At 44.5% G+C, this 16,775-nt stretch overlaps 1 protein-coding gene across 1 annotated transcript in view; it reads left to right on the forward strand.

Annotated features, from left to right (window-relative positions):
- Positions 1 to 16,775, forward strand: part of LOC143767983 (uncharacterized) — a 297,551-nt gene that overhangs the window by 37,224 nt on the left and 243,552 nt on the right. The window contains exons 2-10 of the mRNA XM_077256577.1: positions 11,278 to 11,428; positions 11,560 to 11,739; positions 11,822 to 11,945; positions 12,034 to 12,128; positions 12,336 to 12,485; positions 12,615 to 12,794; positions 12,878 to 13,001; positions 13,083 to 13,180; positions 13,379 to 13,469. Of these exons, the coding sequence (XP_077112692.1) occupies positions 11,278 to 11,428; positions 11,560 to 11,739; positions 11,822 to 11,945; positions 12,034 to 12,128; positions 12,336 to 12,485; positions 12,615 to 12,794; positions 12,878 to 13,001; positions 13,083 to 13,180; positions 13,379 to 13,469 (1,193 nt within the window). The remainder of the gene's footprint in view (positions 1 to 11,277; positions 11,429 to 11,559; positions 11,740 to 11,821; positions 11,946 to 12,033; positions 12,129 to 12,335; positions 12,486 to 12,614; positions 12,795 to 12,877; positions 13,002 to 13,082; positions 13,181 to 13,378; positions 13,470 to 16,775) is intronic.

Genomic DNA, 16,775 nt, shown 5'->3' on the forward strand with positions numbered 1-16,775 from the left:
TAATTAATGAATCACTCATTACAACATCATACGGCAGAGAGTTCCATAGTCTCACTGCTCTTACAGTAAAGAATCCGCGTCTGTTATTATGCTTAAACCTTCTTTCCTCCAGACGTAGAGGATGCCCCCTTGTCCCTGTCTCAGGTCTATGATTAAAAAGATCATCAGAAAGGTCTTTGTACTGTCCCCTCATGTATTTATACATTAAAATAAGATCACCCCTTAGTCTTCGTTTTTCCAAACTAAATAGCCCCAACTGTAATAACCTATCTTGGTATTGCAGACCCCCCAGTCCTCTAATAACCTTGGTCGCTCTTCTCTGCACCCGCTCCAGTTCAGCTATGTCTTTCTTATACACCGGAGACCAGAACTGTACACAGTATTCTAAGTGTGGTCGAACTAGTGACTTGTATAGAGGTAAAATTATGTTCTCCTCATGAGCATCTATGCCTCTTTTAATACATCCCATTATTTTATTTGCCTTTGTAGCAGCTGCCTGACACTGGCCACTGAATATGAGTTTGTCATCCACCCATACACCCAGGTCTTTTTCATTGACGGTTTTGCCCAGAGTTTTAGAATTAAGCACATAGTTATACATCTTATTACTTCTACCCAAGTGCATGACCTTACATTTATCCCCATTAAAGCTCATTTGCCATTTATCAGCCCAAGCTTCTAGTTTACATAAATCATTCTGTAATATAAAATTGTCCTCCCCTGTATTGATTACCCTGCGGAGTTTAGTGTCATCTGCAAATATTGAAATTCTACTCTGAATGCCCCCTACAAGGTCATTAATAAATATGTTAAAAAGAGGAGGGCCCAATACTGACCCCTGTGGTACCCCACTGCTAACCGCGACCCAGTCCGAGTGTGCTCTGTTATGGTTCTCAATGGCAAGAGAACATAGCCCAGCAAACATAGAACTAGCTCTTGGAAGGATGGAAACTAAACTGACCATGAACTAAACCTGCCGCACAACTAACAGTAGCTGGGTAGCGTTGCCTACGTTTTTTATCCCTAGACGCCCAGCGCCGGCCGGAGGACTAACTAATCCTGGCAGAGGAAAATATAGTCCTGGCTCACCTCTAGAGAAATTTCCCCGATAGGCAGACAGAGGCCCCCACATATATTGGCGGTGATTTTAGATGAAATGACAAACGTAGTATGAAAATAGGTTTAGCAAAATTGAGGTCCGCTTACTAGATAGTAGGAAGACAGAAAGCGCACTTTCATGGTCAGCTGAAAACCCTATCAAAACGCCATCCTGAAATTACTTTAAGACTCTAGTATTAACTCATAACATCAGAGTGGCAATTTCAGATCACAAGAGCTTTCCAGACACAGAAACGAAACTACAGCTGTGAACTGGAACAAAATGCAAAAACAAACGAGGACTAAAGTCCAACTTAGCTGGGAGTTGTCTAGCAGCAGGAACATGCACAGAAAGGCTTCTGATTACAATGTTGACCGGCATGGAAGTGACAGAGGAGCAAGGCTAAATAGCGACTCCCACATCCTGATGGAAACAGGTGAACAGAGGGGATGATGCACACCAGTTCAATTCCACCAGTGGCCACCGGGGGAGCCCAAAATCCAATTTCACAACAGTACCCCCCCCTCAAGGAGGGGGCACCGAACCCTCACCAGAACCACCAGGGCGATCAGGATGAGCCCTATGAAAGGCACGGACCAGATCGGAGGCATGAACATCAGAGGCAGTCACCCAAGAATTATCCTCCTGACCGTATCCCTTCCATTTGACCAGATACTGGAGTTTCCGTCTGGAAACACGGGAGTCCAAGATTTTTTCCACAACGTACTCCAACTCGCCCTCAACCAACACCGAAGCAGGAGGCTCAACGGAAGGCACAACCGGTACCTCATACCTACCTGCGCAATAATGACCGATGAAAAACATTATGAATAGAAAAAGATGCAGGGAGGTCCAAACGGAAGGACACAGGGTTAAGAATCTCCAATATCTTGTACGGGCCGATGAACCGAGGCTTAAACTTAGGAGAAGAAACCCTCATAGGGACAAAACGAGAAGACAACCACACCAAGTCCCCAACACAAAGCCGAGGACCAACCCGACGCCGGCAGTTGGCAAAAAGCTGAGTCTTCTCCTGGGACAACTTCAAATTGTCCACTACCTGCCCCCAAATCTGATGCAACCTCTCCACCACAGCATCCACTCCAGGACAATCCGAAGATTCCACCTGACCAGAAGAAAATCGAGGATGAAACCCCGAATTACAGAAAAAAGGAGACACCAAGGTGGCAGAACTGGCCCGATTATTGAGGGCAAACTCCGCTAAAGGCAAAAAAGCAACCCAATCATCCTGATCTGCAGACACAAAACACCTCAAATATGTCTCCAAGGTCTGATTCGTCCGCTCGGTCTGGCCATTAGTCTGAGGATGGAAAGCAGACGAAAAAGACAAATCTATGCCCATCCTAGCACAGAATGCTCGCCAAAATCTAGACACGAATTGGGTTCCTCTGTCAGAAACGATATTCTCCGGAATACCATGCAAACGGACCACATTTTGAAAAAACAGAGGAACCAACTCGGAAGAAGAAGGCAACTTAGGCAGGGGAACCAAATGGACCATCTTAGAGAAACGGTCACACACCACCCAGATGACCGACATCTTCTGAGAAACAGGAAGATCCGAAATAAAATCCATCGAGATGTGCGTCCAGGGCCTCTTCGGGATAGGCAAGGGCAACAACAATCCACTAGCCCGAGAACAACAAGGCTTGGCCCGAGCACAAACGTCACAAGACTGCACAAAGCCTCGCACATCTCGAGACAGGGAAGGCCACCAGAAGGACCTTGCCACCAAATCCCTGGTACCAAAGATTCCAGGATGACCTGTCAACGCAGAAGAATGAACCTCAGAAATGACTTTACTGGTCCAATCATCAGGAACAAACAGTCTACCAGGTGGGCAACGATCAGGTCTATCCGCCTGAAACTCCTGCAAGGCCCGCCGCAGGTCTGGAGAAACGGCAGACAATATCACTCCATCCTTAAGGATACCTGTAGGTTCAGAGTTACCAGGGGAGTCAGGCTCAAAACTCCTAGAAAGGGCATCCGCCTTAACATTCTTAGAACCCGGCAGGTAGGACACCACAAAATTAAACCGAGAGAAAAACAACGACCAGCGCGCCTGTCTAGGATTCAGGCGTCTGGCGGACTCAAGATAAATTAGATTTTTGTGGTCAGACAATACCACCACCTGATGTCTAGCCCCCTCAAGCCAATGACGCCACTCCTCAAAAGCCCACTTCATGGCCAAAAGCTCCCGATTCCCAACATCATAATTTCGCTCGGCGGGCGAAAATTTACGCGAAAAAAAGGCACAAGGTCTCATCACGGAACAATCGGAACTTCTCTGCGACAAAACCGCCCCAGCTCCGATTTCAGAAGCGTCGACCTCAACCTGAAAAGGAAGAGCAACATCAGGCTGACGCAACACAGGGGCGGAAGAAAAGCGGCGCTTAAGCTCCCGAAAGGCCTCCACAGCAGCAGGGGACCAATCAGCAACATTAGCACCCTTCTTAGTCAAATCAGTCAATGGTTTAACAACATCAGAAAAACCAGCAATAAATCGACGATAAAAGTTAGCAAAGCCCAAAAATTTCTGAAGACTCTTAAGAGAAGAGGGTTGCGTCCAATCACAAATAGCCTGAACCTTGACAAGATCCATCTCGATGGAAGAGGGGGAAAAAATATATCCCAAAAAGGAAATCTTTTGAACCCCAAAAACGCACTTAGAACCCTTCACACACAAGGAATTAGACCGCAAAACCTGAAAAACCCTCCTGACCTGCTGGACATGAGAGTCCCAGTCATCCGAAAAAATCAAAATATCATCCAGATACACAATCATAAATTTATCCAAATAATCACGGAAAATGTCATGCATAAAGGACTGAAAGACTGAAGGGGCATTTGAAAGACCAAAAGGCATCACCAAATACTCAAAGTGGCCCTCGGGCGTATTAAATGCGGTCTTCCACTCATCCCCCTGCTTAATTCGCACCAAATTATACGCCCCACGGAGATCTATCTTAGAGAACCACTTGGCCCCCTTTATGCGAGCAAACAAATCGGTCAGCAGTGGCAACGGATATTGATATTTAACCGTGATTTTATTCAAAAGCCGATAATCAATACACGGCCTCAAAGAGCCATCTTTCTTAGCCACAAAGAAAAAACCGGCTCCTAAGGGAGATGACGAAGGACGAATATGTCCCTTTTCCAAGGACTCCTTTATATATTCTCGCATAGCAGCATGTTCAGGCACAGACAGATTAAATAAACGACCCTTAGGGTATTTACTACCCGGAATCAAATCTATGGCACAATCGCACTCCCGGTGCGGAGGTAATGAACCAAGCTTAGGTTCTTCAAAAACGTCACGAAATTCAGTCAAGAATTCAGGAATCTCAGAGGGAATAGATGATGAAATGGAAACCACAGGTACGTCCCCATGCGTCCCCTTACATCCCCAGCTTAACACAGACATAGCTTTCCAGTCAAGGACTGGGTTATGAGATTGCAGCCATGGCAATCCAAGCACCAACACATCATGTAGGTTATACAGCACAAGAAAGCGAATAATCTCCTGATGATCCGGATTAATCCGCATAGTTACTTGTGTCCAGTATTGTGGTTTATTACTAGCCAATGGGGTGGAGTCAATCCCCTTCAGGGGTATAGAAGTTTCAAGAGGCTCCAAATCATACCCACAGCGTTTGGCAAAGGACCAATCCATAAGACTCAAAGCGGCGCCAGAGTCGACATAGGCATCCGCGGTAATAGATGATAAAGAACAAATCAGGGTCACAGATAGAATAAACTTAGACTGTAAAGTGCCAATTGAAACAGACTTATCAAGCTTCTTAGTACGCTTAGAGCATGCTGATATAACATGAGTTGAATCACCGCAATAGAAGCACAACCCATTTTTTCGTCTAAAATTCTGCCGTTCACTTCTGGACAGAATTCTATCACATTGCATATTCTCTGGCGTCTTCTCAGTAGACACCGCCAAATGGTGCACAGGTTTGCGCTCCCGCAGACGCCTATCGATCTGGATAGCCATTGTCATGGACTCATTCAGACCCGCAGGCACAGGGAACCCCACCATAACATCCTTAATGGCATCAGAGAGACCCTCTCTGAAATTCGCCGCCAGGGCGCACTCATTCCACTGAGTAAGCACAGCCCATTTACGGAATTTCTGGCAGTATATTTCAGCTTCATCTTGCCCCTGAGATAGGGACATCAAGGCCTTTTCCGCCTGAAGCTCTAACTGAGGTTCCTCATAAAGCAACCCCAAGGCCAGAAAAAACGCATCCACATTGAGCAACGCAGGATCCCCTGGAGCCAATGCAAAAGCCCAATCCTGAGGGTCGCCCCGGAGCAAGGAAATCACAATCCTGACCTGCTGAGCAGGATCTCCAGCAGAGCGAGATTTCAGGGACAAAAACAACTTGCAATTATTTTTGAAATTTTGAAAGCAAGATCTATTCCCCGAGAAAAATTCAGGCAAAGGAATTCTAGGTTCAGATATAGGAACATGAACAACAAAATCTTGTAAATTTTGAACTTTCGTGGTGAGATTATTCAAACCTGCAGCTAAACTCTGAATATCCATTTTAAACAGGTGAACACAGAGCCATTCCAGGATTAGAAGGAGAGAGAGAGAGAAAGGCTGCAATATAGGCAGACTTGCAAGAGATTCAATTACAAGCACACTCAGAACTGAAGGGAAAAAAAAAAAAAAAATCTTCAGCAGACTTCTCTTTTCTCTCCTTTCTCTGTCAATTAATTTAACCCTTTTTTGGCCGGTCAAACTGTTATGGTTCTCAATGGCAAGAGAACATAGCCCAGCAAACATAGAACTAGCTCTTGGAAGGATGGAAACTAAACTGACCATGAACTAAACCTGCCGCACAACTAACAGTAGCCGGGTAGCGTTGCCTACGTTTTTTATCCCTAGACGCCCAGCGCCGGCCGGAGGACTAACTAATCCTGGCAGAGGAAAATATAGTCCTGGCTCACCTCTAGAGAAATTTCCCCGATAGGCAGACAGAGGCCCCCACATATATTGGCGGTGATTTTAGATGAAATGACAAACGTAGTATGAAAATAGGTTTAGCAAAATTGAGGTCCGCTTACTAGATAGTAGGAAGACAGAAAGCGCACTTTCATGGTCAGCTGAAAACCCTATCAAAACGCCATCCTGAAATTACTTTAAGACTCTAGTATTAACTCATAACATCAGAGTGGCAATTTCAGATCACAAGAGCTTTCCAGACACAGAAACGAAACTACAGCTGTGAACTGGAACAAAATGCAAAAACAAACGAGGACTAAAGTCCAACTTAGCTGGGAGTTGTCTAGCAGCAGGAACATGCACAGAAAGGCTTCTGATTACAATGTTGACCGGCATGGAAGTGACAGAGGAGCAAGGCTAAATAGCGACTCCCACATCCTGATGGAAACAGGTGAACAGAGGGGATGATGCACACCAGTTCAATTCCACCAGTGGCCACCGGGGGAGCCCAAAATCCAATTTCACAACAGTGCTCCATTAATAACCACCCTTTGTTTCCTATCCCTGAGCCAGCTCTCAACCCACTTACACATATTTTCCCTTATCCCCATTACTCTCATTTTATGTAACAACCTTTTGTGTGACTTTTGTTTTTTAATTCAGAGAAAGGACCCTCTCCTAGACCCCTTGCACCTTCCTCATATAGTTCGGCTAAGAGATTCAGATCTGGTAAGGAGTCCGGGGAAATACCCAGCTGCATACATCTATTCATGTCGTTGTTGATAAAGAATTTCCTCCATTTTAATTTTCTCAAAAAGAGATCAATATCCTTGGCCCAGGAGAAACAGTCAAACCTAGTAGTTGGTACGAACGACATTACTGAGGCCAACACAGATTCCTCAGCCGAAGATAGAACGTAAGAGGAGAGGTTAATGACGTGCTTATCACCCGTGAAACTCATCTTTTTTGGCCCACTTGTATTCTGGTTCTCAAATCGTATGGTGGACAGTCCCGGTTCTCTAAAAAAGAGACTGAGGGCAAAGAGGAGGGTTGTGATGTAGATGCCCCATCTGTGTCGTACGTCATCCCCCCCATATTTCTTTGATTTCGTCTCCCCCTGTGACCACTGTCTTGCCATCTTTTGTTTTGTCCCCTCCTAGGGTAGCCTCCCCCTCCTCTATAGTTACTTTTTGGTCGGGCCCCTAGTAATCTAGTCTCAGTGTCAGAGGCCTCAAAATCAGAGGATGAGATATCCCCCTGGGGGGTTAGTGTCTTTCGTGAATAGAAATACTCTTTTTTTTCTTTGAAATCTGTAAGGTCTCTTACAAAATGTCTGTGTTTCAGGTCCTTTAGATTAATCTGAAATTTCTCCACTGAAGTTTTGAGAATCGTTTCTCTGTTTGGGAAGTCAGGGTCCGTTTTAAATTTCAAGGCCTCCTCTATTAGGTCCTGTAATGTTTTAGTTGTTTTTTCTAAGGTCCTCCTTTCTTCCTCTAATAAAATATTCATGAACCTCACCGAGGACTGAATGGACTCTTTCCCACTTCTCAAACAGTGTATCTGATCTAGATCTGCGGGCAGGTGTAATTTGTATCCTCAAGCCTCTAGGAACTATGTTTTGTTTGATGTAGTGTTCCAAGGACTGTACCTCCCACCAAGACTTAAGGTACCGTCACATTAAGCGACGCTGCAGCGACAGCGATGCCGATCGCTGCAGCGTCGCTGTTTGGTCGCTGGAGAGCTGTCACACAGACCGCTCTCCAGCGACCAACGATGCCGAGGTCCCCGGGTAACCAGGGTAAGCATCGGGTTGCTAAGCGCAGGGCCGCGCTTAGTAACCCGATGTTTACCCTGGTTACCAGCGTAAAAGTTAAAAAAACAAACAGCACATACTCACCAGCGCGTCCCCCAGCCTCTGCTTCCTGACACTGACTGAGCTCCGGCCCTAACAGCACAGCGGTGACGTCACCGCTGTGCTTTCACTTTCAGTTTAGGGCCGGCGCTCAGTCAGTGTCAGGAAGCAGAGGCTGGGGGACGCGCTGGTGAGTATGTGCTGTTTGTTTTTTTAACTTTTACGCTGGTAACCAGGGTAAACATCGGGTTACTAAGCGCGGCCCTGCGCTTAGCAACCCGATGCTTACCCTGGTTACCAGTGTAAAATATCGCTGGTATCCTTGCTTTTGCTGTCAAACACGGCGATACACGGCGACCTAGCGACCAAATAAAGTGCAGACCTTCTAGCAGCGACCAGCAATTTCACAGCGGGATCCAGATCGCTGCTGCGTGTCAAATACAGCGATATCGCTATCCAGGTCGCTGCAACGTCACGGATCGCTGGCGATATCGCCTAGTGTGACGGTACCTTTAATGTTATTCTTGTAGGCCACAAGGAGCTCAGAAAAAATGGATTTGAGGGACAGTGTGTCAGTAGAATTCACCGTGGGGTTGTGTTCAGAGAACATTTCTCTGACCTCATTGAGCCATTTACTGGTATTAACTGGTCCTGCCAAAAAGCTTGCCATAACTAGTAACTTAAGAAAAAAAACCAATTGCAATAGCTAGGTCTAATATTCCAAAACAGCAAAACCAAAAAACTAACATAAGACCTAAAACGTATAAACTACTGTTTTTTTCTGTACAGATTTAGGTCCTGCCTTGCCTTCGTTATATTGGTCCTAACAGACCATGACGTCACCTATTGCTGTGTCACCTAAGTGTTAGTGACTATTTCCATCTATTTCATTGGACTAGCTATTCTATTTTTTATTTTTTTTTGTACGCGTTTTTTGTTATATTGAGGTCTACATGCTGATAGTGACTATATCGAATGCCACATCCCCTCTGGTTCTTACCTACCAGGGTCTGGTTTTGACTGGGTGTATTTTTTCACCCCATGTGAACGCACATACTATTGGTCTATCTGGATGTATGTGCCAATAGCATCCTTTATATTGCTCTAATATCTGCGTCGTAATTTAACGTGGGCATATGCTCTGTATCGCTTCGGACACGTAGTACGCAATATGACAGTTGTACGCAGTGCTTTACGCTGGCTGCGTTGATTTTACATCGCCAGCTACGCACTTTTTCGGGATGTGCACAGACATTGGCGCAACCTTTACAACTAGCCACTATGTGGCTTCCGGTCATGCGCATTACTTACTCAACTATCTGCGTCTCTGTCTGCGCAGTGTTTCTCTCTGCGTAAGAAGCTTAGTGGTCATGCGCACTATGGGCCCTCTAACCGAACTCCGGAAGTGATATTTCTACTTCCGGGACCTTGGCATATAGACTGCGGGAACGCTTCTTGATTACAGCTTTCTCCAGACCGCGTGCAGCGCTTACATCGCCCGCTGCTCTCTGCCGATGACCGGCATTCCCCTGATGAGCCCCTCTGGATCTCCTTATGGGGCGAAACGCGTTGGGATGAGACACCTGTCTTCTTGAGATGAGACACCTGTCTTCTTGAGATAAGTGCATCTGATATATACACCTGTGCTGCTGGGCTGGCGCCTATCTATTGTGCCATGGAAATATGATACTGGTTATTAAGTACTCCGTGAGCAAACAATTGATCACTGACATATTATTGTATACGGTCTATATCAGCCCTTTTTGATAGGCTATGTGCCCTGATCTGACATTTGTTACGGAGGGCGCCTCTATATGTAGGAAACATTGATTTTCTGGCAAGATGCCATTGGGCTTTTGATTGGGCTACTATTGGAATATATATTTATTGTTTTCTTTCTCTCTGGCATGCATGTCATTATATTCATCTGAATTTATTTACTCATGTCTGCATTTTATACAACATGACAGACCTGGGTTATATATAGATATTGCACTATGAGGCGTACCCTAATGAATATAATAATTTTTCTTGGTGGTGTCTTTTGACATTTCTGGTAAACAATACCAATATCTTGTCTCATTTTGAGTGGTACAAGCCATATTGTTCTCCTAGGGTAATACCATATAGAAGAGACAACTATCCTTTTTTTCCCAGAGTGAATATACTCTGGACATATTGGGTATTATTACTACCGACAATAAGACATCTTGCACTTGCACTGTATAGACTACACTTTTTCTTTTTCTCTTTCTTTGTAGTGTTATTTATTTATTGCTTTTTGTTGGTGGTGGCTTTTTTGGTAGGGACTCCTGCTAGGGATTTCAGGGTCAATCTACGTTGAGCGGGGGCGCCACTTCGTATCCCAGGGTGCCAACCTCCGCTGTCAGGAAGGGCATTTGGTTAGGGATAGGCACCTCTATCTTCCCTAGCCCTTTCCTGTACATCTTTGAAGAATTATTGTTTTTTTCTGGCATTTTCAGATATACCAGAGACCCCTTTTTCCCTGCAGGCCCTCTACTGTTGGTCTATATGATATTATTGTTATTTGGTTTTAATTACTATATTAAAATTTATACGTTTTAGGTCTTATGTTAGTTTTTTGGTTTTGCTACACATTTATTCTACCTATTGTAACCTGTCAGTGTGATTTTACTGTACACCGCACTGAATTACCGGCTTTTCTATAGAACACCGCTGCGTATTTCTCGCAAGTCACACTGATGGTCCGTGTGTAATCCGTATTTTTCTCGCCCCCATTGACTTTCATTGGCAGATTTTTTTGCACAATATGCTGACAAACGCAGCATTCTGCGATTTTCTACGCCCGTAAAATACGGCAGAGAAATTTACGGCAGTTAGGAGCTGCCCCATAGAGAATCATTGGTCCATGTGCAATGCATAGTTTTTGCGCCTCTCATACGTCCATAAAACTCGCTAGTGTGACCCCGGCCTAATTGTAAGTATATTCCGACTAGAAGACGCTCCCCCATTTTCCACCAAAAATAATATTTTGGGGGAAAAAGTGCATCTCGTAGTCCGAAAAATACGGTAATTGCTGCTTGGGTCCCCGCCAGACTCTGTATTTTCTGGTCTGTCCCAACGAACATGTGATTCCTACAGCAAATTAATTGCCGAAGCAGTGAGTAACATAGCCAGTGATTGGTGGCATGGAGGAGATGTCTTACTCAGTAATTGAGCTTATGTTCCAGTCCATACAAGACTAGAGAATACAACATCTACATGTTCTGTCTTCTGATTATGTTTCCCTTGTTATCTCCAGTAATTTTATTATTACACAGAATTCTTTGTAATGATTCATCGTCTCATCGTCTTCCTATTCAGGTCCCTACAATATCCGATCCTTTCAGTAGACATCTTCTATATTAAGAGAATTTTTCTTAACTACCCATCAAGAATGGATATGAAGAGGGACAAGATGGCGGAGAGGATATTACACCTCACCCTAGAGATCCTCTTCCGTCTTACTGGAGAGGTGAGAGATTTTGATGGCGTCACATTACATCATTCTTATTTATGGCAATAAAACTGTTGGACAGAACTCAAGAGGTGAGGACTCTGGAAATGTCTGTAGTGAGATTTATTAATGTGTCTCTCAATAACCAGGATTACACAGTAGTGAAGAAGACCTCTAGTGAGCACTGTCAGGACCCTGTGTCTGAGGGATGGGGAAGACCCCTGAGCCCAATCACAGGGCCTCCACCTCACCTACTGATACATGAGGACATCAATGACCAGAAGATCCTAGAACTCACCTACAAAATGATTGAGCTGCTGACTGGAGAGGTGACACTGCTGGGAATGCTGGGACATTATACAGTAACGCTATGAAGGGATCGGGGGATGACGGTATCATTGTATGTGTCAGGTTCCTATAAGGTGTCAGGATGTCGCTGTCTATTTCTCCATGGAGGAGTGGGAGTATTTAGAAGAACACAAAGATCTGTACAAGGACCTCATGATGGAGGTTCCTCAGCCCCTCACATCTCCAGGTAATAGGATTAAATACACACAGCCTATAATTATCTGTATTATCTGTATGTAAGGAATGAATTCAGTCCCTGTATGTGTTTCTTCCAGATCTATCCAGTAAGAGGTCAACACCAGAGACATGTCCCCGTCTTCTTCTACAGGACTGTAAACCAGAAGATCCCAATGTCTCTCAGAATCATCAGGTAGATGGAGAGAAGGTGTCATGAGATCTCTCCTATGATGTGTAGACGGTGGTGAAGGTCTTGTGCTCAGTCTTGTTTTTGTAAAGAAGAAAACTAAATAGTGTAAAATAATAAATCTCCTCATATGTTTCCCTTAATATCTCCAGTAATTGTATTATTACAGAGGATTTTTATGATGTTACATCGGCTCATCTTCTTCTCATTCAGGTCTCTACAATATCAGATCCTCTCAGTGAAGATCTTCTATATAAGAGAATTTTCCTGATTTGCCCACCAAAGATGGATATGGACAGATACAAGATGGCGGAGAGGATATTACACCTCACCCTAGAGATCCTCTTCCATCTTACTGGAGAGGTGAGAGATTTTGATGGTGTCACATTACATCATTCTTATCTATGGGAATAACAGATGGACAGAACTGGAGAGGTGAGGACTCTGGAAATGTCTGTAGTGAGATTTATTAATGTGTCTTTCCATAACCAGGATTACACAGTAGTGAAAAAAAATTCTAGTGAGCGCTGTCAGGACCCTGTGTCTGAGGGATGGGAAAGACCCCTTAGTCCAATCACAAGGCCTCCACCTCACCCACTGATACATGAGGACATCAATGACCAAAAGATCCTAAAACTCACCTACAAGATGATTGAGCTGCTGACTGCAGAGGTGACACTGCTGGGAATGCTGGGACATTATACAGTAACGCTATGAAGGGATCGGGGAGATGACGGTATCATTGTATGTGTCAGGTTCCTATAAGGTGTCAGGATGTCGCTGTCTATTTCTCCATGGAGGAGTTGGAGTATTTAGAAGGACACAAAGATCTGTACAAGGACGTCATGATGGAGGTTCCCCAGCCCCTCACATCTCCAGGTAATAGACAGGACTAAATACACAAGAACTATAATTCTGTATGTAAAGAATGAATTCAGTCCCTGTATGTGTTTCCTCCAGATCTATCCAGTAAGAGGACAACACCAGAGAGATGTCCCCGTCCTCTTCTTCTACAGGACTGTAAACAAGAAGATCCCAATGTCTCTCAGGATCATCAGGTAGATGGAGAGAAGGAGTCATGAGATCTCTCCTGTGATGTGTAGACGGCTGTGAAGGTCTTGTGCTCAGTCTTGTTTTATCCACCAGTATTATTTGTTTTATACTTGCGTAATGAGAACGGTTGAGATGGCAGGATTAGAGCTGATCATAGATGTGACTTCTCCATCTGTCTGTGACTTTTACAATATTTGTCTCAGGGTGAAGATGTGACCCATATTAATACTACAGAGACATATGTGAGGGGTGATGAGCGGTGTAAAGAGGAGACTCCTACATATGACTACCCAGGTGAGTAGTAACCATTAAATGCAGAGAGGTCACAGATTCTTCTCAGTCACCAGCTGTGGCTGCTTTATCAATGGTGTACTTCGGACGTGGCACAATCGTGTGATCCCCATTTTGCCGGTAGGGCATAACATTCTCCTCCAACCGAAAATATTTAAATGGCTTTGTGAAATTGTGAAAACCCTTTTGTATAGCGCTTACAACCTGCAGGTGTAAGGCAGACAGGGTGGTAGTCATGGCAACGAGCTGTAGTGTTTCCACACCCTGGCGCCCCGCAGATGAAATACAGAGTCCTTTCTGTTGTGTGTGATGTGTGCAGCAGAGTACTCATTTCAGTTGCTGGAGTTCCCTTGGTCTCTTTCACTCCAACTTCAAGATTCCAGGTTCCATAAAACACTGCAGCGTCACAGTCCTTTTCAAACAGTTCAACTTTACTGATAACATGGGCACCCATCACTTCTGCAGCACATTTCACACAAAGCATCATATCTTGTACTTTCCCTGCCTTCTGGGCAGACTCCATTTCCTCTATAACCTCTCCTTCTCTCCCATCAATCCATGCCATCTCTGTGGACAATCCGTGTCCTTTCCGTACTTCCTGCATCACCAGCTCCCTAGCAACTTGAAAAAGATGATAAATGGTCTGACAAAATATCATACAAAATATATAAACTTTATTGAAATTAGTTTAAAACAAATGCATGGAAGGTGATACAAGCAATGGCGCCACAGCGGAGGGCGCTGCAGTATTGAACAGGGGGCGCGTGCACGGGCAAACCAGTCCACAGAAATGTCATAATAAAGTGCTCATACATATACAGGCAAACTCCAGAAAAAAATCAATATAATATTTGTAAATTAACCTAAAAAATAAGCAGAACAAAATAAATAAGGCTGTATATGGAATAATCCACTAAGGATGGGACACTAAGCTGCTGGTAGTAATCAGAAAAAATTACAACGGGCCGTAGTCATAGGACTGCTACTAACTTGACAGTGCACTATATAAACATCCACATTGGGTATGAGACTAACGGTCTACAACATGAAAAAAAAAACCCGCGGCAGAGTAGTACCCACCGCAGAACGGACTGGGAATCCCGGGAACGTGCCTCCGCCCCAACGCGCGTTTCGGTGTTAAACCTTCGTCAGGGAGCATGCATAATGACTAAACACGGAGTATAAAAAGGATAGACCCCGGAAGTACAAGCTGCCGTAACCCAGAAGTGCTCGCACAGCGTCATGGCAACCATAGCGCCGGCACACTCCAAAGGAAGCAGAAGGACGCTGACGAGCACAGGGGCCCCATGTGGTCAAAAGCGCCCAGCCACAACCACGGACGTGCGCAGGCGCAAAAGTGCCAGACAGCTGCGCAGAAAGTGCGCATATACAGAGTAGGAAAGCAAGCCGCTTCAATATTGGTGTAACTGTGTATATCTAATTAGACCATCAAAAGTACATATATTACTAACTTTGTGCAAATGCAACGAATACATCAGGAATAGATCCATACACACAGTCATTTCAACATAGCGCATATATAGCAGCAGAGATGTGAAAGTCCGTCATGATACAGTGCACCAAACTACAGCTCTGCCAATGAAAAATGACGGACATCGCACACCGACATGCAGCGGCAGTACACATAATCTGCATTGCACAATTCCCATAAACCCACAACTGACAGACATACTCATGTGAAACAAAAGTATGTTACAAGATATAAGATACAAGATATAAGATACACGTAGCCGTACCGATTGGCTACCAACCCCCCACCCACATAAATGGGTAGATAACTACCAATGCCTTTTAATCAACATATGCAACCATACAATAACAGAACATAAACCAGCTCCCTGTCAGCCCCTTGTCCGATTCCATCTTGCAAAGGTGCCGGGAGTTCCATCTTACTGACTTCCGCCCCAGTCGTAGATCCCAGAAGTGCCCTGAGGTTGATCCTATTGAGCTGATGCCCGACTGTACTATTCTCCAGCCTGGGGCCCCTTATTGCCATGCGCAGCTTTACCCCCATGACCTGTAGCTGTCTCATACACTGCATGCACCCTGCCCTTGGCAAGGCTGCCCGGGTGTCTGTCTCTAATCAGGAAGTATCCTGAGTATACTTCCCTGCTCCTTGCTATACCTCCCCTTTAGTTAACCCCTGTGCTGCCTACCTCCTGCTCTAATCTATGTTATCATCTATCACTACTGTGCCCCCTCTATTCTAGCCCCACTACAGTTCTAGCCTTTCCTATATCCTATTCTAGCCCCAATCCTATAAACAGTACCCATTGAGTACATTCACATTATGGTATATAAACATTACATCACCTTACAATATATGAACAGTAATACACAGTGAGGTGCCACATGTGAACGTACGAATAGAGTCCAGGAGTTAGAAGGCACACGAGGGTCCCCGCCACCTTCTTACACAGGATCCACCTACCCCTAGGGATTAGAACACGCTGACCGTTACCTGCCCAGGTCTGTAGACTTCAAAGCCAAATAACAACGTACGTAGAATGTGCTGACAAGATGTTATGATGGGCCTGTAAGAGAAAGCGGAGGGTAATGATGCTGTTGGCTTCCTAGCACCCTGATATCTTATCGGATGAATCTACCTTCTCTCCCTCCTGTGCTCCTGAATGTGCTCATATGGTCCCTACAAGACCAGGTCCAGTCTTTCTGGCCAAACTTCACTTTTATGATCAACAGCATTAAATGTGCAGTGAGGCCAAGTGTGAATTTCTGTACAATAACAGCAGAGTTTCCCTTTCTCCTGACTTTTCAATTTGTATTAAAAACTGACTAATTTCAAGGAGGATTGTGATAAAAAACATTACACCTGTGCCACGATGTATCTCTAAGCTGTGCGTGGCTGATGGCTGTAATATACATTTATTCACACCTGCAGGAGATGTGTTGACATGGCACGAGCCCCTGGTTTCATAGATTCACCTCACGTCATAAATTCCATTATGTTTTCCATCCTAAGGAATTCAGATTACTGCACAATCTCTCTTGAAATGGGGGCACGAATACTTTCTCTAATCTTCTGGTCAGGACTCACAGTATCTCCAATGGTCCACCATAAATGAGTGTGACTCCAGTTTAGTGTTGGAGTTCTCCCCTCGTACATACTTTTTTGGGGGAGATGTATCATAGAACAAAAAATTTTTTTTTTGTTTTTTTTTTAAATGTTCATTCTGGTTGATAGTTTGATTGTGGTAGGATCAGCCTGCCTCAGTTAGGTGAGTTTGTAAGTTTGGAACTCCCTGGTATTTATTTATTTATTTTTTTAAA

This window comes from Ranitomeya variabilis, chromosome 4 (genome assembly GCF_051348905.1).
Source record: "Ranitomeya variabilis isolate aRanVar5 chromosome 4, aRanVar5.hap1, whole genome shotgun sequence".
Lineage (NCBI taxonomy): Eukaryota > Metazoa > Chordata > Amphibia > Anura > Dendrobatidae > Ranitomeya > Ranitomeya variabilis.